The sequence below is a fragment of the Ruditapes philippinarum genome, unplaced genomic scaffold (assembly GCF_026571515.1).
Source record: "Ruditapes philippinarum isolate M1 unplaced genomic scaffold, ASM2657151v2 ctg1910_1_1_1_1, whole genome shotgun sequence".
NCBI lineage: Eukaryota > Metazoa > Mollusca > Bivalvia > Venerida > Veneridae > Ruditapes > Ruditapes philippinarum.
The window spans coordinates 117637-142238 of NW_026854095.1; the positions used below are offsets into that span (position 1 = coordinate 117637).

The 24602-nt window shown below is 31.8% G+C and overlaps 1 protein-coding gene across 1 annotated transcript; it reads right to left on the reverse strand.

Annotated features, from left to right (window-relative positions):
- Window positions 1-349: 349 nt before the first annotated feature.
- LOC132738905 (uncharacterized) lies at window positions 350-13732 on the reverse strand. The gene is made up of 4 exons (XM_060726513.1): window positions 13606-13732; window positions 2780-2963; window positions 1495-1617; window positions 350-1007 (listed from the first exon to the last, which is right to left on the reverse strand). Exons 2-4 carry the CDS (start codon window positions 2925-2927, stop codon window positions 862-864), a joined length of 417 nt encoding a protein of 138 aa, XP_060582496.1. The 5' UTR covers window positions 2928-2963; window positions 13606-13732; the 3' UTR covers window positions 350-861.
- Between the last annotated feature and the right edge of the window lie 10870 nt (window positions 13733-24602).

Sequence of the window (24602 nt, forward strand, 5' to 3'; positions counted from 1 at the left end):
TAGCTGATCAATATGTGTGTACTGTGATGTTGGCGGAGATAGGTATTATTTATGTACGATGCTAGGCCTCATTGCTCTACTAATCTGAATAATAAAACTCGTAATAGCAGATGTCAAGAAGTTTAGGTCCTCCATGATATTTGTTGGCAAGTCGTTAATAATGAGAACTGTTGAGCAGATGTTTGGGATGTAAAATATGTGTTGGTTCCATTGCTTTTGAATTACTTCATCTTTTATAGAATATTATTTGTATAGGTTTACGGAAACGAACCTTTTTATCTTTTTATTGAAAATTAGACAAGCATCTTGATTGGTCTAAACAAAGATAAACAAACAAAGAAACAACAGATAAATCTAACTTGAAAACTTTATTCCCCCAAAACACATTTTTTCAGTAGGATGAAATTTATTTAATAGACGGTTTGATTTCATGTAATGACAAATGGTAATAACGAGTTTATTCTGTACATAAAACTAACTGTAGGCGCGTTCAAATTAACTTTTTGTATATTTTTATTATGGATAAATAAGATGCCTAAAGATTCTTCACAATAGTAAACAAACACGAGAATAAATATGTATGAGTAACCTGACATAGGACGCTCAGATCGAAACTTAGTATTTATTAGGTGTTAAAATAACACATTGAACAATTTATCCAAATATGTCAACGTTGTAGCATTTTCCAAGTCATGTTTATTTATATCTAGTTTAGTCAATTTCCATTGATTTATATTGTGTCTATTTTTGTCTGTGTTTCTAATAAGACCCACAATGTAGAAATAAGGAATATTCAATATAGATAAATATAGATTTCTATATTTTTATGACTAGATTGTTGTTTATGTTCATTTATCACAGCTAATGGATGTCTTTCCAGTTGATACCAGATCGTCCGAATCGTAGACTTGGTAACGACATTGATTCCTTAATCTGTCGCTCCTTCATGTGGCTTATATATTGTTGAACACGTGACATTAAATCTTCCATTTGATGTCGCTTAGCGGCTGCAAAACATTATTGCAAAAAAGAGTCGTTATTATATTCAACCATATTTTTACAACGAAAATGAAGTCAAAGTTTATTTTTAATAAACATAGACAGATGAATGTCTTTGTTATACACATTTAGATATAAATATGATATGATACTCAAAATATAAAAAAGTAAGATGCATTCAAAACTACTTAACATTGAAAATAATTATAGTCAAGATTTCTTGGAGCTATTCATAACTAAAAACAGAAAAACAACTTCATAATTTGATAATAATTTCTTTCTTGTATCATTTGCATTCCGAAACATGGCAAAAGTAATTACTTATGGTAGATGTCGGAATGTAAATTTATATTTGACAACCCCGTATGTTAAATGCTGCTACAACCTATTGAATTTATTTGAAGATATATTAAAATCTCCAGTCATAACAACTTGACAGTTTCATCATCAAGAAGTGAGAATGTAACATCACAAAACCGGCATTGTCATCCTTACCTTTATGTCTCGCTTTCGAGTCAGCAGCCTCGTTTGTGTTTTCAAGGATTTCCTCTGGTGGCTTCATGTGCTCTTTAAGTACATCTCTAAACCGAAGTTTTTTCAGTAATAACTTCCTTAACCCTGGAACAAAATACTATATATGAATATATGAAATAAATTTAAAGTAATATTGATAGTATTCCATTTTTTATTATAATCATTTTTATTTTTCTATTTTGTTTTATTTAACATTCAAGTATCGTAATGATGTGATCTAACAATAACCTTTCTGTTTATAATATCCCCCACATATTTTATGGATGCTTTATATGAATTTTGAGCATGACAATTTCACCCACGGAGCATGATTGAAATAAAAATATAGACTTGGTTTTATCAAGTCTAGTTGTGAAACGCCCTGGTTCGTCGCAATTTACAAGCTACTGTCCGATACGCCTAAGGTATAAGCATAACTAAACATTTGAAAGCATAATGTGGTAAATTAAAACATTTTGTAACATCTGTTAATGTGATTATACAACGGTGATGATGGAACTTTTAATGCGACATTTTCTTACCATCCTACGACGAACTGTGTGGTTAACATTCATAAAATGGCTGAGGCCAAGACGAGACGAGAAAACTAAGGGCATGTTTAACAATTGTTTACAGATAATCGGGGTTGTTGTTTGCATTCAGTTGTCCAAAGGCAAGATTAAACATGAGACAAGATGATTCTCACTAGATACTTTTCTTGTCAGAAAAGTAAAATTACCCAAAGAGTAAGGATGTAATTTATTGAATAACAAAAACTCTGTTTGAAGGCACAGGAATACATTACGAATCCAACATTCTAAATCTATTGTGGATATTATAATTTTGGTCTACAATCATGACAATGTAGCCACTGGGCACCATCAGATATAGGCACTCCAAAAGCTGTAAAAAATATTTAAAGAAACAGATGGATCGACATATATATATCCAATAGATATTTTTTCTTTCGTTTTTGGTTTTATTTTTAAGTCCTGGTTATTTTGAGAAGAAACGTTTGATATCTAAAGAGATGTAAATTTCCTTTAAACAAGTAGTCTGCTTTTTGTTAATAAATTACGTTCGAAAAAAAAATTACTAGTATCGTGGTGTCGCTTGCTTTAATTTCAACAGTCTTACAGATCATCATCACTTTCATGCCCATAGAGGCAAGCACGAAACTTTCTTACAATATCACCTGTGGCGAAAACGTTGGAAAGTAATCTCAGTAGAAGGATCTATCTCTTACAGCAAGTCTAAATAAACATACCAGCATTGCCTCCTGTGTCGAGATCAAGAACATCTCTGTAGCCTGGTTCGGAAGGCGTTTCATCATCGTCATTTATATAAAATGCATCAGAGCAGATCAGGCAGTACGTCACTAATGTAGTAATGAATGCTAGAGAGACCTGGTTCATTTTGCTTCTTTTATCACTTAAAGTTGCTTAAGTTTTCTGCAATAAAATACATGAAAGTAGAGAAACAAATATAACGTAAGAGAAATTATATGAATTTGTGAAAATGTGTTGCAAGAAACTAGCAAACGTCTATCCTACGACAGATCCGCGTAACTGACCAATTTCCAATGTCGTTTGCATTCAGGCTACACGCTGTCTGGGAATTTTTACTTTTAAAAACTCCAAAAAAACAAGCATGGGAAGAATTTTTAAAATATATGGCCATCTCTTGGCCACTCGACAGATGAATTTAAGATCATTTTTATCCCCTTGTAGTAGAAGTTAACATATTGCTAAAGTCTGTGCTAATGTGTTAGAAAATATTGCATGTTTTGTATTACATAATAGTGCTGATTTTGATCGATACATAAATTGTTCGCAATTATACTCTCCCTTTAGAACTAACAATGTTAAAACTTAAAATAAATCGGATGGTACTAAGCGATTATAGTCTTTTTTTCTCTTTCACATACCAGGGTTCCCCAATATTCAAACTCTAATGATATGGTCCGGAAAAATTACGATTAAATTTATCCGGGATAAAAAATACAAAGTAATTTTTCGCTAGGGGAGAAGAAAGGGGGGGAAACATCAGTTTTAAAGAAATTCACAAATAGTTAATTAAAGTCATCGTCGTTGCCTTTCATAAAATATGTCTATGTTCGTTTTGTAAGTTTCCACCGCTCATAGTCAGAAAGCAAATTGTTAGGAGTGGATGAGCATGTCTCCACCGGAGCATATTCCGCCGTAGGTAATGGTTCCTCAAGTAAAAATCTATAAAACATATTAAAGTATGAACAAAATCAGTTCAAAATTCAAACGTCTCTTCCATTACTTAGATTTGTTCTTTCTTTGTGTTGGTTCGAAATTTGTGGTTTCTTTTGGTGTAACAGTTGAATATTTGTAGTTTTCCTTTTTGTTCTTTATTTCATTCTTTTGTATTTTTTGTTATTTTTTTTTGTCATTGTGAGTATGTTGTTGTTTTTTATGTTGTTGTTGTTGTTGTTGTTGTTGTTGTTGTTGTTGTTGTTGCTGTTGTTGTTGTGTTTTTTGTTGTTGTTTATTTATTTATTATTATTTCTTTATTTATTTATTTATTTATTTTTTAATTCGATTAAATAAGGGAGTGGAACCGTGGTTTCGTACATCACTATGACAATACGTGATTCTGTGCCCGCGCTTCGTAACATCACTATGACAATACGTGATTCAATTTGCGGAACAATAAAATTGTTAATCATACATTATTATGACATGTAAACTGATGTGTAATTCAAGTTTATCACTGTTGATACAACATGAATTAACACTTTGGGCTATAACCATTTTAGTTTTAACCAAACTATTAACCGGTCGACATAGAATTATGGTCGCTGTTGTATGGAAGGCAAATGCACACATTAGTAACAAATAAAGGAGGTGACAAATCATAAATAGAATGTATATGAACAAATGTAATCAAGTGTAGATTATCGTTATATGATAAGCATTGTCATAGTACATTTCAACCATAGTAACATATCACCGTTTGTTAATATATATATAACTGCATATATCTATTCAGTGTTTACACACTTGTAAATTGGTTATGTGCAATTACTTAGCTCTAAATAAGCTCGACCAAACTAGTTGATTTCCGTATTTAGTTTATTTACACGGAAAAAAATACGTTAAGACTATGTTTTACCTGGGAGAAATTTCGGAGACAACTTTTTTACAATATAACAACATGCTGTAACAGCATTTTACACAACAAAATTTTCCCGCAACAACATTTTTTTACATAGAAGCAAGCCATTTTACATGGGAAAATATGCCATTACAGCATTTTTAAAAAAGAATATGTTGAACTAGCTAAATTAAATTCGTTTTCTTTTATACGAACGATATGGGTAAGATACAGACTTTACGTAAATCGACCACTACTGAAAACGCGAGCATTTAATTTTGAAAGAAAAGATTTTTTTTTGAAATGCAAAAAGTTCATGTAGCCTCCATTTATCTAACTATAGACACCAACCGCTCATTTTCTGTTTGAATATTTTCCCAAGCAGATGAATACGTTTTTTTCATATATTTCAAATTTCCTTTCTCCTATGGAGTTAATTCAGTTTACCTAACAGTGCAAAGAGCAGTTATTCAATTGGCATCTAAAAGCGTTCAGCCGGCTCGTAATGAATTCAGTTGGTCATTAACTTGCCTGTAATCATGTTAATTAGCAAGTTATGGCTTCATGATCTCTACATACAACTTCAAGTATTTACCAACAATGTCATTCTGTGGTGAAAATGGCAATAGTTTGACATGTCTGGTAGTGTAAGGCGATACTTGAATAACTACAGAATAAGTCCATCATTGATGATTGATTTGTGATAATATGGTAACTTGCGGCTTCCGCCGGGTATGAAACACGCTGAACGCAATGGTTAATGGCAAAAAAGCTTTTATTGTCATATTTGTAAAACGCATTATCTGCATTGTTTCACTTTTTAATTTTGTTGAGGTGGTTGGGGGGGGATAACGTCACATCATTACAATGACGGTTATCTGTTATTCATCAACATGTAAATAATAATTTTGTTTCAAGGAAATGACAATATCTAGTTATTTGGTATTCAATCAATAATTCATAGTGTAGCCATATATTGATAGTTTGTTTTTTCACTAGATTGTTTTTTGAGGTTAGCTTGATATGGAAGCTCCCCGCACAAGCATACATCCTGACAATACACGTGCATTAAACATTTACCGCTAAGTCAAAATAGAATAAAAAGTTATGTATTCCTTTGTTGTGTATCTATTTGTTATAAATGACATAAAAGAAAATAGAAAGGCCGAAACCTATATCGATCATGATTATTTTTTTAATATAAAGTATAATAATAAATCAACAGAAATAAATCTCAAACAAAATAATCATGTGACATTGAACACTTTATATATTAAATATATATCATATATAGAAATGTATAATTATTGCACAACTTCTTTTGTTAACAGCCTGCACGTGTTTTTAAATTATTATTTAAACGCCATATCATTGTTCTTGTTGAATTATTTAGTTATACTGAAGCCAGTGCTGGGGGGGGGGGCATGGGTGGTAAATTGCATTTAGCACTGTGACTCAATTAAACCGAGTCTGCAACATTTATAATTTTGCCTCGTTTGACGTCCGTCAACTGTTTAAATTGTATCTATATCACTAATTTGGAACAGATTGTATGAAGATAACTATGAGCAGTTATATTACTACTCTGCAAACATATTATGACCAATATGCAAATACTAAACTAAATATCTGGCCGTGAAATACAATCAGTGATTGTGCTTTAACAATATCAATATACGTGCAAATAACTCCAAACAGTTTTCCTCGAAACACTTTATTTTGTATTGCATTATTTGTAGATTGATAATTCTAGTGCGAATAGATATAAAATATGTGATTATGTCATTTAACTGTTGGCATAATACAATTTCTTATTTATATGCATGTACATCATATGCTAATAGAGAATGACGAACGCTTACAGCTTGTATAGTATAACAAAAAATGAAAGTGTCACACACTCAGTCTGATTTAATATTTTCATGGGTGTTTTTATCAATGCAATCTAATATCCATGCCCCTTAGCACCGGCTTAAGCAAACTTTAATGTTCCAATTTTTTTCTTCAAAGATATGCTTGAAGCGGCGTTCTTTTTTTTTGACAATCGTATATATTTATGTGTTAGGTAGTTTTGTATATGTAATAGTAGATGCTGCTTTTTTCCCATTCAGTTACATTGACAAATTTAGCCGGTCTTTTCTATATATTTCCAGAACAACTCAAACTGTATCACAAACAAAAATATGTGTTCTTCTCAACCATTGAATATGTTTTATTCCCCACCCTATGTGAAGTAACTGGAAAGCAAGTCAGGCAATTGGCATAAACTTGGTAATCATAGGAAAGGTCCATGGCATAGTAAGTCAGCCAATTTGCATAAAACTGTAATCATGAGAAGGTCCATCGGAAAGCAAGTTAGCCAATAATATTTGCATTAAACTGTAACCATAGAAAGCGTCCATGGGAAAGCAAGCCACCTAATGTGCATAAAACAGTAAACAATGGAAAAGTCCATGTGATAGTCAGCTAATGTGCATAAAACAGTTAACAATGGAAACGTTCATATGATAGTCAGCCAATTTGTATAAAACAGTTAACAATGGAAACGTTCATATGACAGTCAGCCAATTTGCATAAAACAGTTAACAATGGTAACGTTCATATGATAGTCAGCCAATTTGTATAGCATAGTAAATATTAAAAAAGGTCCATGGGATAGCAAGTTAACTAATTTGCCTAAAACTTTGAAAAGGTATGTTACATAGTAAGTCAGTCAATTTGCATAAAACTTTAAACACTGGAAAAGACTATTACATGGCTCGCTGATATTTTGAGGAAAGGACATACACTTGTAGTGATTATAAGAAGAGATTACAATGACTGTCAATAGATTGGATGGATTATACGAGAAGTTCGTGCACATTAGCTAATTACCATCTCTCGGACGCAATTATTTCCGTTGTGTCTGTTAAATGTCAAAACATATTCTTTCATTTCTGTCACTTTGCTAATCTCCGTGTACTTAGCTTGGTAAAAAAAATAATAGCCTTTCGAATCTTGACTTTGTCACATTGAAGGTTCCATGATAACTGCCATATGAACACATCTGCGGATGATTAAAAATTGTACCAGTTCATCAGTTCATGTTAAATGTTGAATTTGGCTTAAGCCTGTGCTAGGAGGCGTGGACGGTAGTTTGCACTTGACAGTGCCGTCCATGAACAGGCTCAATAAAACTGAGCCTGCAACATTTTCAGTTTTGCCGTGTTGGGTTTACTTTAGGGATTCTTATCTCCTCTATTATTTTTTCACAAAAAAGATCAGAATTTTGTTTGTATTAAATGTGAGTCACGTGGCAAAGAAAGTTGAGCGGAAAAGCGTCAAGTATACAACATACACGAAATAAAAATTAATCACCTATAAGAAAGCAATAAACATATTTAGAAAATTAAGATGTATGATTTGTTAATAAATATACATATATACATGATAATCAGCAATATTGAATAGACATACATAGACATCGTACAAGAAAAGGAGTTTTCATTCTGTAAGCGTTACCCCCGCCCATTGCTCTTGAAACTTACAGTCTTTGATTAAATGAAATTAAGATAAAATATATAGTCCTTATCGAGATTCTAATTTTGCATAATTTGTTCTTGCTTTCTTGCATATTTTCTTTTCTTCTTATGTCCATTACATTTGAGTTCTATTGTAACATAGCCTTGAAAACTGTTTCTAATAAACTCAACTATATTCCAAGTTATAAGGCTTACATAAAAAACAACAATATCAAAATGTATAAAACATACAAAATATAGGATTAAAAATGGAGAACGACATTTACAAAACGCAGCACCCCCTACCACCGCCCATACATGACCCAAGACGCACAGGACCATCAGTTAGATACCCTGCAGGAAGATGGACATTAAGGATCGTACGAGAGCAGAGTAAGAACTTTCGTATCATTTATACCAAAGCTTAATGAAGTCGTAATTATAAATGTGAATTCTTTTACAAATCATTTTTCAAGTATGCATATATACACAAACAAAGAAATTAGATGGCAAGGCTATACTGATTAAAGATAGAGAAAAACAGTATCCCTAAAGAAAGTCCAGCACGACAAAATTGAAAATGTTGCAGGCTCGGTTTGATTGAGTCTGAGTTTAACTTGAAGAAATGTATTAAGTCAACTTAAGCTAGAAAGTTTTTGCACCAGAAGTTATTTCCGCTTGAAAATATAACATTAGTGATCTTCCTTATTTCATCGTGATAGAATCGAAATAACATCGGCCTGAGAGGTTTATATCGGCTATTTAACACCGGTTTTGTCGTTTTGGTGCGAAAAAATAAACCACTCAGGTCTACGGTCTTCGTGGTCAATTCCTACGCATCAAAACTCCAAACTGGTGTTAAATAGCCGATATACACCTCTCAGGCCGATGTTATTTCTTTAATATACTCAAAATGTCAATGTCACTTACTGGATAACAGATATACTTAAAATTATTGGATGGATGTTGTTTTTGGTTTGTTTATTTTTTTATTTTTTAGCTTTGCAAAAACTGATAAAATTTCGTTTCTCTTAAACTACTCATGCTAGTATAGTATAGACAAAAAAGGCAATTTACAGATTATTTAACTGATTATAAAGAAACACATATACATTCTCATTTCAAATTAAATATTATACTGTGTAGTGAAAATTCACTTTTTATTTTACAAAGCGTCTTATTTTTTTACAAAGCTACGTTAATTTTAGTTGATCATGGCCACTGGGCAAAGACAATGCAAACACTATTTTATATTTTATTTTATAGCGTAAATGTAAGCATTCTGAGGAGACAGTCAACAATTTTGATATTATTACTAAGCATTATGTTAAATATTTAATGTCACCATGTCATTCATTAATTAATATCGAAATAAATAATTAGTCCATAAAGCATATCGATACAATACAGAATATATAATTACTTATAATATATCACATATAATATACTTGCTTATGTGATTTATTATTGTATGGTATTATTCTATAGTCTTTTTTCTTCAGAATGATACGTACAAAATTTATATTGATATGAATTTTTACCGTTAATATTTGTGACGTCATTCATACATTTATCCGAATGATATAGTGTTTTAAAGCGACACGCCTCCAGATGAGCCAAAAGTATAATATTATAAAGAAAATAAAACCTGAGAAAAATCAACTAAGATTAAAAACATCAAAACATTTTAAGAGTCAAGTTATAATTTACAAATTATGTGCGATTGAGTATGTTTCACTATATTTATGCTGCGCTACTAACGCAATAGTGTTTTTTTTTTTTGCTTATTTTGGCCTCTGTTTGGGTAATTGATGCGGACTACAAGTGCTGTTTGCAATTTGTTAATTATTTTACTTGTCTTGTTCGATTCGCAATATTCTATGTTTAAATACGTTTTTTTAAAGTTTCATGAAAATTAGCATGAATCTGGATGCATGTTTTAAAGACCAAACTGACCGGTATACGGCTATTTTTACAACACAGTTCATCATTATCGTGAACCGTCCTTAAAGCTGCATGCCTCCAGATGAGCGAAAATATTTCAATAAAAACAAATTTGAGAAAAATGTACTAAGATTCTAAGAAAAGTAAAATTATTCAAGATTCAAGTAATAATTTACATGTTATGTGCGATTAATGACTGATTTTTCAGTATTTATAATTATATTTCTACTGCGTTACTAACGCAGTAAGGGCAATTTTTGCATATTTTGTCCTCTTTTTCATAATTTACGTGGGCTGTAAGTGCCATTGATAATTTGCAAATTGCTTCCTTTTGGTTATTTCACTAAATACTACTTTTAAACACATTTTCAAAATTTTCATGAAAGTTAGCATGAATCTGGAGGCGTGTTGCTTTAAACCGACATTGACTAATACAGTTCATCATTATCGTGAACCGTCCTAAAACGGACAGACGGACATTGATTAGCCTTTGTCACCAGTATAGAGTCAGTCCAGCCTGAAGGTCCTTGCAGTATGGTCTTAGTTTACACTGGTGATGCCCTTACTTTAAGGTTCGATCATCTTATTCAAAATAATGATAACGGGCCGTTCAAAACATTGAATTTGTTTATAAGTCTTATAAGTGATGTTATATTTTTCTGGTCCCTTAAGATCATTGATGCCAGCTCTATTGCGTATTGAGAATTGAGTACCGCTTAAGCCGGTGCTAGGAGGCGTGAGGGAAGGTGCACGTATTCATTATCCCTCATGTACAGACTCAATCAAACCGAGTGTGCAATTCTCTTGTAATTTTGTTGTGATTAATGCTTCCGAGCGATCACTTTGTTTCCAGATTTTAATAAGTCTAGATAAAAGTTTCAGTAAGTTGTGGGTTAAAGTATTAATATTATTAAAGCTGCATGCCTCCATGAGCCAAACTATTTAAAGAAAAATTAAGAAAAAGATGTAATAAGATATTCAGAAAAGTAAACAAAATTCAAGATCAAAGTTATAATTTACATGTACTATTTGGTTAATGACATATTTTTGCAGTAATTTTAACATATTTCTACTGTGTTACTAACGCAGTTAAGTCCATGTTTGCATATTTTGCCCTCTTTCTGTTAAATTTACGTGGATTGTAAGTTCCATTTGAAACATTTAAATAACTTTCTTAGTTCAATTCACAATATTTTACTTTTCTGTGCATTTTAAACATTTTCATTGAAATTAGCAAGAATCTGGAAGTATAATGCTTAAATGTAATGATATGAATATATGCTGCTAAACTACCACTTTTTACATATACTTTTGCTTCAAAATATGAACAGATCGATTGTTCTCATAGTTACAATTATTGGTTGCCTAAAAGCCTGTTATAATGTGTCGGCATTGACTATAGAATTGATATTGTAAAAATGAAGCCGCAAGTATAGTTCTATGAAATACAATGATGTATATATACAAAATGTATATATAACGATTATTCAGTGTGACAAATTACCCTGCTATTCAAAAAAAGCATTGATAAATTTTATAAACATTTCATGAACAAAGCATTGTCGTAAAATACATGGTACGAAAATATATCATTTCAAATAAACAATTTATGGTACAACTTTAGGTCCAATTATGCATATATATTGCTTTTATAAATATCTTCAAAACAGTACCATCCGATGATTCGCCGGCGATGATGAAAAACATTAATTATTTATCTATTAAGTTTATTTCAATGAAGCAATGTAAATCAATCTTGTAACAGACAGTGTATGCATCAGGGTGAACTATTATAATTATAATTGTTATTGTCTTCTGTTCAGCACATATGTTTCAAGGACTGGCAATGACGCATGTTGGCCGCCCTAAAAATCATGGATAATTGTATCCGTGAAAAATCACTTTTATTAACACTTTTATTAACAGATGCAATAAAATAATACAGTGTAAAATGAATTTTAAAAAGTATGAATTTTTAATGTACACTTTAAAGTGATATAATGTTGTTGAATTTATATCACAAAATATAATAGGTTATGCAACGCTGACGTTTTTTAATTGATAATTGCAAAGTGTGAGGTTATTTTAGCCGCGTCACGACAAAACCAGCATAGTGCGTTTGCGACCAGCATGGATCCAGACCAGCATGCGCATCCGCGCAGTCTGATCAGGATCCAAGCTGTTCGCTATGTGTTTCTCTACTTGTAATAGGGTTGGTAAGCGAACAGCATGGATCCTGATCAGACTGCGCGGATGCGTAGGCTGGGTTGGATCCATGCTGGTCGCAAAGGGACCAAAAAAACATAACATTTGAATTTCTTACATAAATGAGTAAAAATAGTTAAGAAATATACTTTGAAATAAATTGAAAATCGTAATTTTTATGCTTTTCTTAACCCGCTTTTCATTTTGGGTCATATTTTTACAATTTGAATAATTATTCTGAAAAAAAAACGAAGTGCGCGAATGTTCTGAAATTTTGCACAAAGATTAGTGGTCTAAACCTACATCAAATGGTACATTTATCTGGAAAATATATTTTCAGTCCCATCATGTCAAAAAACCTCAGCGGAGTCCCTTTAACATATGAATATGAATGGTTAATTTATTATTTTTGATTATTAGCGTTCAGTTCCTTACGTGTTGTGTTTTTTGACCATTCAAATCCTAAAAGCAAATTTAAAGTAACATAAAGTGGAAAGTTTCTGAAAAGTCCAATCTATGTGAACAACTTGTTGACTGATAAACAATACAAAAATCTTGTGCAATATTTAAATACGAAAAGTTTTAATTTCTTTGTTGTTATTTTGTCTCTGAATAGGATAGTACATGTATTATTAATAATATGACAATATAATACAATATTTGTGATGTTTCAACACTTTAAATCATGTAAGCATGTATTTTGATCCATAATAAATTTGAATACATGTATTTGTATTTCATTGTATTTTTATTGCGTATACAGGTTTGATTGCAATAAAGTATTGTTTAGACTTAACTTATATATTCAACGTATTTTTGAGAATTTTATTTAGTGAATGACTAAAGATAATTTAATGCTAAAAAGAAATTTGGAATAAAAAGACTTTCTGTAAATAATTAATTCCTATCGTTAGTGTGAAATTTGAGAACGACGCAAAAATAGAAACTGTAAATTTTTAATTCCTAAGAAACCTTTTGTCGACGGCTATCAGGTTTAAGATCAAAGGGTTTGTGTTAGAATTTGAAACACAATATTTAAAAAAAATAGTCTAGTATGAAATTTACTGAAGAAAATAGCAATGTATGATAAAGAAACCAAATATGTACGTTATGTTGTTCTTTTCTTACATTTATGTTTTCTATTAATACTATCAAATTGCAATAAAGCAAATTCCAATGAAAAAGATAGAATATTGCAACTAAAAACTTCGTTACTTTATCTCATTTATAAACACAAGACTGGAATAGAAACTACAATAACATAATTTGAAAAGACTAGAACACAATAATTAATATAAAAAACATTTAAAAGACCACCTACCTTCAAGATGTTCCTTCTTAGCTGTGTCTTCATTAAATTCTGAATTTAAACTAACAAAATTCCCAACTTATATAGCAATGTCGTACCTGCGTCGCTTTTTAGCCAATTGATATGTGCGCGCGAAACGTGACGTCATGAATTCATTTGGAATCTCCCGGACATAGCCTGTCAGTTTTGTACAAGCGTCAGGAAACTAGCGGATTAGCCTGCCTCGTCCTTTTTTTCATTTTAACAAATATCTGCGGTATATACACGCATTGACAATAATACAATTGTTGTTAATAGTTGATTTATACGCTTGGTCGTGAGTGAGGCGTCGTGTTACAGGGACAATAGGATGTGTCGGCTGCTTCTTTGTTAGTCGAAAATTGTGACGAGGGGAGTCAAATAAACATAACAATAATGTGGATGGGCTGAAGTGTTAATTATTGGTGAACAACTTAATGATTCATTCATCATCTGCAATATTTGTTGGGTGAAAAGAATAATTTATTTTTATTCTGTATCAATAAAATGAACTTGATAACGTATCCGAACAAAATTGCGTACGACCGTTTGATCTTTGCTACTATGGAACCGTGTGACCCCTTCATGATAGAAATACTCGTATTTAAATGGTTTAAATGTTTTATTTTTAAAGAAAAACCATCGATTATGATAGAAGAAGTATTGAATTTATCTTCTATGTACATTTTTTATATTTTTGATGTAAAAAAACAAATTTTATACATTTGGTGAAAGAAAGCAATAAAATATGATACATGATGTACGTGATATGTAATATATCTCAATTTATAATAAATGAATGACTTCGATACGCTTAGCGGCGGTCCAGAATCAGTGTTGAGTACTGTAATAATAATACCATACAAAAACTAGTGGAATAATGTATTGACATAACTTTAATATTTATGTATTGACATAATTGCTTAAGGTAAAATTCTCGTATACAGATGTTTCCTTCAAAGATACACTTTGCGCCTGTCTGCCAAAGGGCCACAAATCTGCAATTTATAAGCTACCATGTCAAAGAGTGCTTTGATAACCAACGACAAAATTATCCCTTAAAATGCTGAAAGTGATTACCCTTAGCAATCATTTTAGGGCCAAACAAGGCAAGCTTTATACAAGTGGCAGGTCAATTTTTGACATAGTTTGATATCATGAATTGTTCCAAAGTCAAAGTTGACCAAACCCATTCCATAATTCGTGTAGGTTAAAAGTTATATATATGATAGGAAATTGTATCACTGTTTATTCTGTCAAAACGGAGGGCTTTTAAGTATGTGAAGATAGAGATCTTTTCTTTTTATTTACTCTTTCTGTAGTCCGAAAATGACAGGTTTTATTAAGCAAACATATTGCAAATGAAAAACTCCTAAAACTTGTTCGTTTTTGTTACAGTTTTAAAATGTAAGTGCAATATTTCTTTTCACCCACCACCACCACCGCTCCAAGAGAAATGGCCGCCATATTAAACAAAATAAATATTGGTATTTAAGAACAAATCTGCTTTGTATATTTGAAGCTTCCCGATAATTCTTTATCCCAAGTAGATAATTTTATTTCATGTCAAATCGCAATCGACCGTTATATTCATTAGTTAACTGTTTGGGGAAGACCTCACATGTTTAGTTTTCTGACTCGAGTGAGTACCTGACTGGGACACCCGAAAAAGAGTATCTGGCTGGGACACCCGAAAAAGAGTACCTGGCTGGGACACCCGAAAAAGAGTACCTGGCTGGGACATCCAAAAAGATTAACTGGCTGGGACACTCTAAAAAGAGTAACTGGCTGGGACACCCGAAAGAGTACCTAGCTGGGACAACCGAAATAGTGTACCTGACTGGGCGCCTGATAATCCTTTAGGGAACTGTCTTAAAAGTAATGAATTTGATATTTATATTCAATTTTAATGAAGGTATATAAGCTTTGTATCATTGTCCTCTTTTGAGTGTGTGCGTTCGTGCGGTGTTTAGTTTAATGTTTATTTCACAGAGTTAAAATTAATGCTTAAATTCTATCAAAGTTAGGATTTCAATAATACTTATATATATAATATTTAAACGGCTATAAGAACGGGTGGTATTTATCAGTGTGCGTATGTGGCTGCTAAAAAGTTTACAGTATTTTTACCATTCATTAAAGCGCCGTATTTATCTGGATAAACACAACGCGCGCCTATTAGCAATGATTTTTTATAAAAAGATGGTAATCCGCTTTCACGACTAGACAATCTTTATTTGTCAGGCATTTCATAGACATTCTCATAGAATGCAATACATCTTAAGGATAAATGCCCAATTTTAATCAAGGTATATTTTGAGGCAATTTCTCATTGTGTATGGTTATAGGGGAACCAATAGAATAGCCTGATCACTACATACAACTTGGCGTTCACAGAAATATACCGAACGCCTACATTTCCCAACACTAAAACATTCGAACAGTTCAATTTAATAAAAGCATGCTTACTACAGAATATTTGGTAATTTATAGTTTGAATATGAAAATAAATTCTGTGTTGAAAAGATACATAAGGAATTCAACAACAAAACAAATATTTTTTATTATCTCATTATATATGTGCGCTTAAAGTGGCGTTAAAGTGGCGAAATAAAGTTTCGAAATACTAAATGACGGCTTTCAAAGTAGCGTGCTTCCAGATGAGCCAAACTGTTTCAAGCATATGCTCAGAGTTTAGGCAAAGTAATAGATTCGAGATTCAAGTAACGGTTTACATGTTATGCGTGATAAATGACTGATTGTGCAGTATTTATCAACTTATCACCATTTTCCCACTGCTTGACTTACGCAGTAATGTCTTTTTTTTTTTTTTTTTTTTTTCTTTTTTTATTTGGGGGGGGGGGTGGCATATACATTCTTCTTTTTGGTAATTAACCTTCATTTTAAATGCCATTTGTAATGTGTTTATTAACTTCTTTGCTCACTTAACAATATTATACCTGTGTATATATTTTTCAAATTTTTCATGAATATTAGCATGGATCTGGAGACATACCGCTTTAAGCATAGATAGCTTCGAAAAAAGGTCACTGCCTATTGCACGTGCTAGTTGACTCTTCTCAGTACAAGATTTGTTTGCCTGGTACAAGGAATGTTCATATTGCAGAACTTACTACACCTAAAATGGAATAATTTTTAAAATGTATCTTCTTTTTTTAAAAGACATTTGTTTGATTTTTAAATGAATTGAGTTTTGTTTTCATTAACTGTCCCAAAGCCCATCGAATATTGCCTTGTGTTAGTGGATTTTAATTACCAAAATGACAGTGACACTTTTGAAGAGTTAAGTTGGAAAGTTAAAACTCATCCAGGCAATCATTTAACCATTTGTAACCATTATAAGTTCGTTTTCAGATTCTAATCAGTATTTAACACGACACTGACTTACATGACATGAATAAATACGAAAAGTATAAATACACTTCGTCAATTGACTTTCCCCTATTATTCATGTCTATTTACACAAATTGTTAAAATAACAGTCACCGGAATACTCCCACAAAATGTCGTCCAATCAAAACTCCGCTCATGCGCAATAGGTACATTCAAGCCCGGATGGTTAGTACATTACGGCAATTAGCGTGTTCGATTTCAATGATAATACTTTCCAGTAATTTGATACTTTACCTATTGTGTGGTATGAAAAAATACGTATTTAAATCAACCAAGCTTATTAATTTATCATCATAAATATTCATTTGCGGACATCATTGAAAAAAGTCACTATAAATAAGGAAACAGTTTATTTTGTTATTGTAAAAATGTTTATAGAGATGACGACACATTAACCACTGAATAAATCTCGTACTGTGGTACGTCTTTTATCCGCTCAGAATAATCAACGTCCCTTCCCTTAAAAATGAAACCTAAAAAATACAAGTACTCAAAACACTGTAATTGACAAAAAATGGTTCAATTGATGAGATCACTTAAATAGTTTTTTTTCCAATATTGCTGAGCGTATTGACATACTATTTTAAGTGAAAATGTTATGATTTGTTACAAAATGATATCATACAGGTATTTGAAATAGGGGTATGTTCTTCCACTTAATACTTTAAGTATTACCATTGGGTCTGGTCCAAAAACGATGTGTAAAATTTCAGATGATCACCTTTTTTTCCTTTTTTTTTTGTCCTTACAGATACACCATGCTCATTTTAAAGTAGAATGATTTAATCACAGAAATTTGTAAAAATCTATAAAATTCTTACTGAATATGTAATATGTCTAATTTGAATAAAAGAATGAATAAACCATGTACCATGTGGAGAAGCTGCGTTCTCTATTACAGGTGAATAAAGTTGGTCTTCTCTTTTAAAATAAAAAAAACTTCCAGTTTTTTAATGACACTATATATTCATATTGTGGCCACCTATAGATAGTTTGTAGAATTTTAAAAATGATATATATATAAATATGTATATGTAATTTGTATGAAGTCAAAACATGTTTATTTCATATTTACTATTAGGCTGGGTAGCAAATACTTTCGAATATCAAATTTAAGCATATTATATCTTTAACTTAAATTAACTCTCTTTTCTTTCAGAATAATCATTTTTAACTATTTAAAACATATTACCAAAAAAAAAAAATGAAACACGTTTATTGCCTTTTGCATCTCTTTTCGTTTTAATTGCTCGGGATTACCTTTGAAAGAATAAAAAAAACTTCAAATATTTTAGCATTTTTAAGCTGTTTGACTGCAATGAAGCTTCTATAAATTATAATATTGTGAGAAGGGTTAATACATGTTTAAGAAATGACAACGAGTGTAAGATTCGTTTTTAGCTCGACTTTTTCGAAGAAAAGCTTTTTCAACAGCCGGGTTGACGTTCCCGTTGCCGTCAAGAAGTTTAAACGTTAGCCATTATTTTTTTTGTATTTCTTAATCGATTGTCTTCATACTTAGACACATGAACCTTTTGTTGTCTATTTTTGGAATTGTTTTATTTTTGGACAAAAGAACCCTTAGGACACCGTATGTTAAATAATTCAATTATGTCCTTGACATTTAATTGACATTGACTGTTAATGTCAAAGTATTAAAGTTTGCTTTAATTGTCATTATTTTGTTATTTAAGTACTTACAGATTTGATGTAAACTTTGGCAAAAGAACACATATGACAACAAACATATTGTTATTTTTTCTGATATTGCCTTGACCTTTGTTTGACATTGACAGTCAAGGTCAAATGATTGAAATTTGCTTACATTGTCATAATTTGTTATTTATTTATGGATTTGATTCTTTCTTAGACAAAGAGCACTAATGACAAAACTGGCATGAGGATTTATTCAAACGTGACCTTGAACTCTGAGTCACCTTAGCCGTCGAGGTCAAATATGAAATGTTAAGTTTATTTGTTACAAAAGAAATGGCTGCGTTATGCTGGGTTTCCATTTAACATGTACAACAGCAGACAAAAATGGACAAGATGTATCGCATTTCCCACGATCTTAAAGAAGTCACAGTACCAGAGACACTATACAGTACAGTACGGAATTTTGATATCAAGAAAAATAACTTGTTACTTCGTAAGGCATTGTGTAAGCTACCACTAAATAATACAATAGTTCAAAAGACGTGTGCATGCACTACCAAAAAGTTGTCAATGGTTCAAAACACATATGCATGGTGTTAACTACAAATAAGTTAACGATGATTCAAAAGATTAATGCATGGGGTAAAATTAGACAATAGTTGTAACGACAGATTTGCTTTTTTCCAAAACTCTCTCAGCTGCGTGGATCCAGAGTAGCTTGAGGGCCATTACCTCCTGCCCCCTCCTCCCCACACACCGACTATTGTCTATTAGAAATGGAACTAATCATTGTTAACAAAATATTTGTTCTTATGTAGCTTCAACTTTTTTTTGAAAAAAATGCCTGAATTCCAAACGAGTTGAAAGTAATATGCTACTGTATATCAATAAAATAACTGGTCATTAATTCCTGGCAGATTGGACAGCTACAATATTTGTTAAGATTTAGATTTTACCAACAGACGGATGTTTGCCTTTATCTATCGCCTTTCCTCTATCAAACGCGTGGGTTTAAAACTGGTGACAAAATAATCTTTTGAAATGCTAATTGGCGAAACAATATGTATCCTAAGATGGTATTACTGTTGCAGGAAATAAACTGGATTAACTACAGACCAATCAACAGATTGCGACATATATGGAAAGTAAGGGTAAATCCTAGGTCGTGCATTTTATTTCACAACTGATGAAGATTTTTTATTTATTTCTTTTTATTTATTTTTTTGTTTATTTTTTCTTATTTTTTTTTTATTTTTTTTTAATAGATTCTATTTTTTTTTTTTTTTTGGTTAAAATTGGTCATTTTATAAAATCTTCTTTATTTCTGTCAAACTTCTTAAAATGTTACCAGTCATCATTTGCCAAATAACTGAACCACTTTATCCTTTTTTTTGCTTTCAATTTTATTCATTTATTTATTTATTTATTCAGTTATATATTTATTTATTTACTTATTTATTTATTTATTTATATATTTATTTATATTTATTTATTTATTTATTTATTTATTTATTTGTTTACATATTTATTTATTTATATATTTATTCATATATATTTATTTATTTATTTATTTATTTATTTATTTATTTATTTATTTATTTACTTATTTATTTATTTCTTTATTTATTTATTAATATATTTATTCAGTTATATATTTATTTATTTATTCATTTATTTATTTATTCAGTTATTTATTTATTTATTCAGTTATTTTTTTATTTATTTATTTGTTTATTTATTTATTTATTTTTGCAATTAGTGCAGATTGTATTTTGTATGAAAATTGTAATACCAATTTGTTTAGATTTTACTACCTTTATCATTAATTATGTTTTACATTCAACACTATTTACTTCAGGAGATTACCATATTAAATGTTCTGAAAATCATCATTATAAACATTATAAAACACATGTTTGACAGAAAGAAAACACAATCATATCTGAGGCTTAATGTCTAAAAAAAAAGAAGAAAATATACATGTCCTTCTTGCGTCTGAATTCTGAAGATCTATTCAAACAGGTAGATATAGTAGAAACAGAATAGAAAGCCAAGAAAGATTATGCCAATTATGCCAGTAATGCTCTGTGATTGAAGACGAGTATCATTTTATTCTTATATGCAGTGTTTACCATGATTTAAGAATTCGATTTATGAAACGTCATTTTTATCCTAGACCTAGTTTGTACAAATTCATACGTATGCTTAAGTCAAACAACCAATCTTAGCAAATTTATTTATTTAGCCATCATGAAAAGAACTGATTTATTGAATTTATATCCTAGACTTTAACCATGTTCATAATACCCACTGTAAGTGACAAATTACTGTTATTCAATATCTATTTTCATACATGTACTTATTAGAGCGTATACCCCAGATTGTATAAACTGAAACATTTATTATTATATTTTAATATCAACCAGGACAAAATGTTTTATATGTATTACTAGTTGATGTATAACGAGATAAATGTAAATGTATTAATTCAATAAAAAATCTTCTTCTCCTTCTTCTTCTTCTTCTTCTTCTTCTTCTTCTTCTTTTTCTTCTTCTTCTTCTTCTTCTTCTACTACTACTACTACTACTACTACTACTACTTTGTGTTTTAAGTAGTATGTGCAAAAAGAAGATACATGCCGAATGTTTACTAAGAATAAGTCAATAGTAATTAAGAATCTTGCTTAATGGGGATAGTATAAGCTTGCAATAGCTGGTCACGTGACTAAATGTGGAAAGTTACTCTATACTCTTGTATATGACGCTTTTTAATCAAGACAAAAGCTATATTATCGTCATTGTCCTGTTTGGTGACCTTTACTGTCATATATGACCAGCATTTATTCTGTCCAGTTACTAGTACATATGAATCAGCCATACCGATTTCCTTTCAATTGATACATGTATATAAAATTACATATAGTATATGTTAAGTATGATTTTGCAACACACATTAAGAAAATTAATTCATTATTGTGAATTTGCCTTCTATATTATAACAAGAGCACCGCTAGGCGGAGCATTATATGCCCGAAAGTGTTTTTTTAAAGTAAGGATGAAGCATTTGTAAGACATGGGAATTAGCTGTTTATCCTATCAAATTTTAGAGATGTAGATTTATTAATACTTAACTTATTAATAATGACCTTAACCTTTGACCTTGTGACCCTAAAATCAATAGGGGTCTCCTACCCAATATGGACAATCATCCTATGAAGTTTGAACACTGTGGGCCAAATGGAACTTAAGTTATGCTCCAGAAACTGTTTTCATTATGAAGGTAATAGTGACCTTGACCTTTGATCTTGTGACCCCAAATCAACAGTAGTCTTCAACCCAATATGGACAATCATCCTATGAAGTTTGAACATTGTGGGTCAAATGGAACTTAAGTTATGCTCCGGAAACTGTTTTCAGTATCAAGGTAATAGTGACCTTGACCTTTGACCTTGTGACCCCAAAATCAACAGTGGTCTTCTACCCAATATGGAAAATCATACTATGACGTTTGAACATTGTGGGTCAAACGGAACTGAAGTTATGCTCCGGAAACTGTTTTCAGTTTTAAGGTAATATTGACCTTGACCTTTGACCTTTTGACCTTAAAATCAATAGGGGTCTTTTACCCAATATGGACAATCATCCTATGAAGTTTGAACATTGTGGGTCAAATGAAACTTAAGTTATGCTCCGGAAACTGTTTTAAGTATCAAGGTAATAGTGACCTTGACCTTTGACCTTGTGACCCCAAAATCAACAGTGGTCTTCTACCCAATATGGAAAATCATCCTATGAAGTTTGAACATTGTGGGTCAAACGGAACTGAAGTTATGCTCCGGAAACTGTTTTCAGATTTAAGGTAATATTGACCTTGACCTTTGACCTTTTGACCTTAAAATCAATAGGGGTCTTTTCCTCTATATGGACAATCATCCTATGAAGTTTGAACATTGTGGGTCAAATGAAACTTTAGTTATGCTCCGGAAACTGTTTTAAAAATCAAGGTAATAGTGACCTTGAACTTTGACCTTGTGACCCCAAAATCAACAGTGGTCTTCTACCCAATATGGACAATCATCCTATGAAGATTGAACATTGTGGGTCAAATGAAACTTAAGTTATGCTCCGGAAACTTTTTTCATTATGAAGGTAATAGTGACCTTGACCTTTGACTTTGTGACCCCAAAATCAATAATGGTCTTCTACCCAATATGGACAATCGTCCTATGAAGTTTAAACATTGTGGGTCAAATGGAACTTAAGTTATGCTCCGGAAACTGTTTTAAGTATCAAGGTAAAAATGACCTTGACCTTTGACCTTGTGACCCCAAAATCAACAGTGGTCTTCTACCCAATATGGACAATCATCCTATGAAGTTTGAACATTGTGGGTCAAATGGAACTTAAGTTATGCTCCGGAAACTGTTTTCAGTTTTAAGGTTATATTGACCTTGACCTTTGACCCTTTGACCTTTACATCAGTAGGGGTCTTCATCCCAATATGGACAATCATCCTAAATTTTTAACATTGTGGGTCAAATAGAACTTAAGTTATGCTCCGGAAACTGTTTTCAGTATCAAGGTAATAGTGACCTTGACCTTTGACTTTGTAACCCCAAAATCAACAGTGGTCTTCTATTCAATATGGTCAATCGTCCTATGAAGTTTAAACATTGTTGGTCAAATGGAACTTAAGTAATGCTCCGGAAACTGTTTTAAGTATCAAAAGGTAATAGTGACCTTGACCTTTGACCTTGTGACCCCAAAATCAAGACTGGTCTTCTTTCCAATATTGACAATCATCTTATGAAGTTTGAACATTGTGGGTCAAATGGAACTTGACCTTTGACTTTGTGACCCCAAAATCAACAGTGGTCTTCTACTCAATATGGTCAATCGTCCTATGAAGTTAAAACATTGTTGGTCAAATGGAACTTAAGTTATGCTCCGGAAACTGTTTTCAGTATCAAGGTAATAGTGACCTTGACCTTTGACCTTGTGACCCCAAAATCAACAGTGGTCTTCTACCCAATATGGAAAATCATCCTATGACGTTTGAACATTGTGGGTCAAACGGAACTGAAGTTATGCTCCGGAAACTGTTTTCAGTTTTAAGGTAATAGTGACCTTGACCATTGACCATTTGACCTTAAAAACAATAGGAGTCTTCTACCCAATATGGAGAATCATCCTATGAAGTTTGAACATTGTGGGTCAATGGAACTTAAGTAATGCTCCGGAAACTGTTTTCAGTATCAAGGTAATAGTGACCTTGACCTTTGACCTTGTGACCCCAAAATCAATAAAGGTCTTCAACCCAATATGGACAATCGACCTATGAAGTTTGAACATTGTGGGTCAAATGGAACTTAAGTTATGCTCCGGAAACTGTTTTCAGTATCAAGGTAATAGTGACCTTGACCTTTGACCTTTTGACCTTAAAATCAAAAGGGTCTTCTACCCAATATGGACAATCATCCTATGAAGTTTGAACATTGTGAGCCAAATGGAACTTAAGTTATGCTCCGGATACCAAATTGCTAACGGACGGACGGACGGACAGACGGACGCCAGGGGGTATAACATAATATGCCCTTTCAGGCATATGAAAATGAATGTTTATTTATATGTGCATGTAGAATTAATCTAAATCTTGAAAAACTTTGTGTAAGCTGCTTGTGGTAATGGTCAAAGGCAATGACATTACAGATTTAGTGAGAGAAAAACTCTGAGAAAAAAAGATTCTGTAAAATGGCGGTGCTGACGCCTGATTGGACGAACACTTATTCGTAAGGCGGCGCTAATCTTCAGTAACCCGTCCCGGGTATTTTTTTTTTCCAAGTTAATTCCCTATTGCCTTGCAGTGCTTCATTAAATACTCTTCAATTGTCCTGCCAAAGGTCAAGGGCGATCTTATTCTA

Coding starts and splice junctions, on each gene's coding strand:
- LOC132738905 (XM_060726513.1), bottom strand. CDS start 2,927: ATGAACCAGGTCTCTCTAGCATTCATTACTACATTAGTGACGTACTGC. Junction 1,618..2,779: donor CGACACAGGAGGCAATGCTG/GTATGTTTATTT, acceptor ATTTTGTTCCAG/GGTTAAGGAAGTTATTACTG. Junction 1,008..1,494: donor CTCGAAAGCGAGACATAAAG/GTAAGGATGACA, acceptor AATGTTTTGCAG/CCGCTAAGCGACATCAAATG.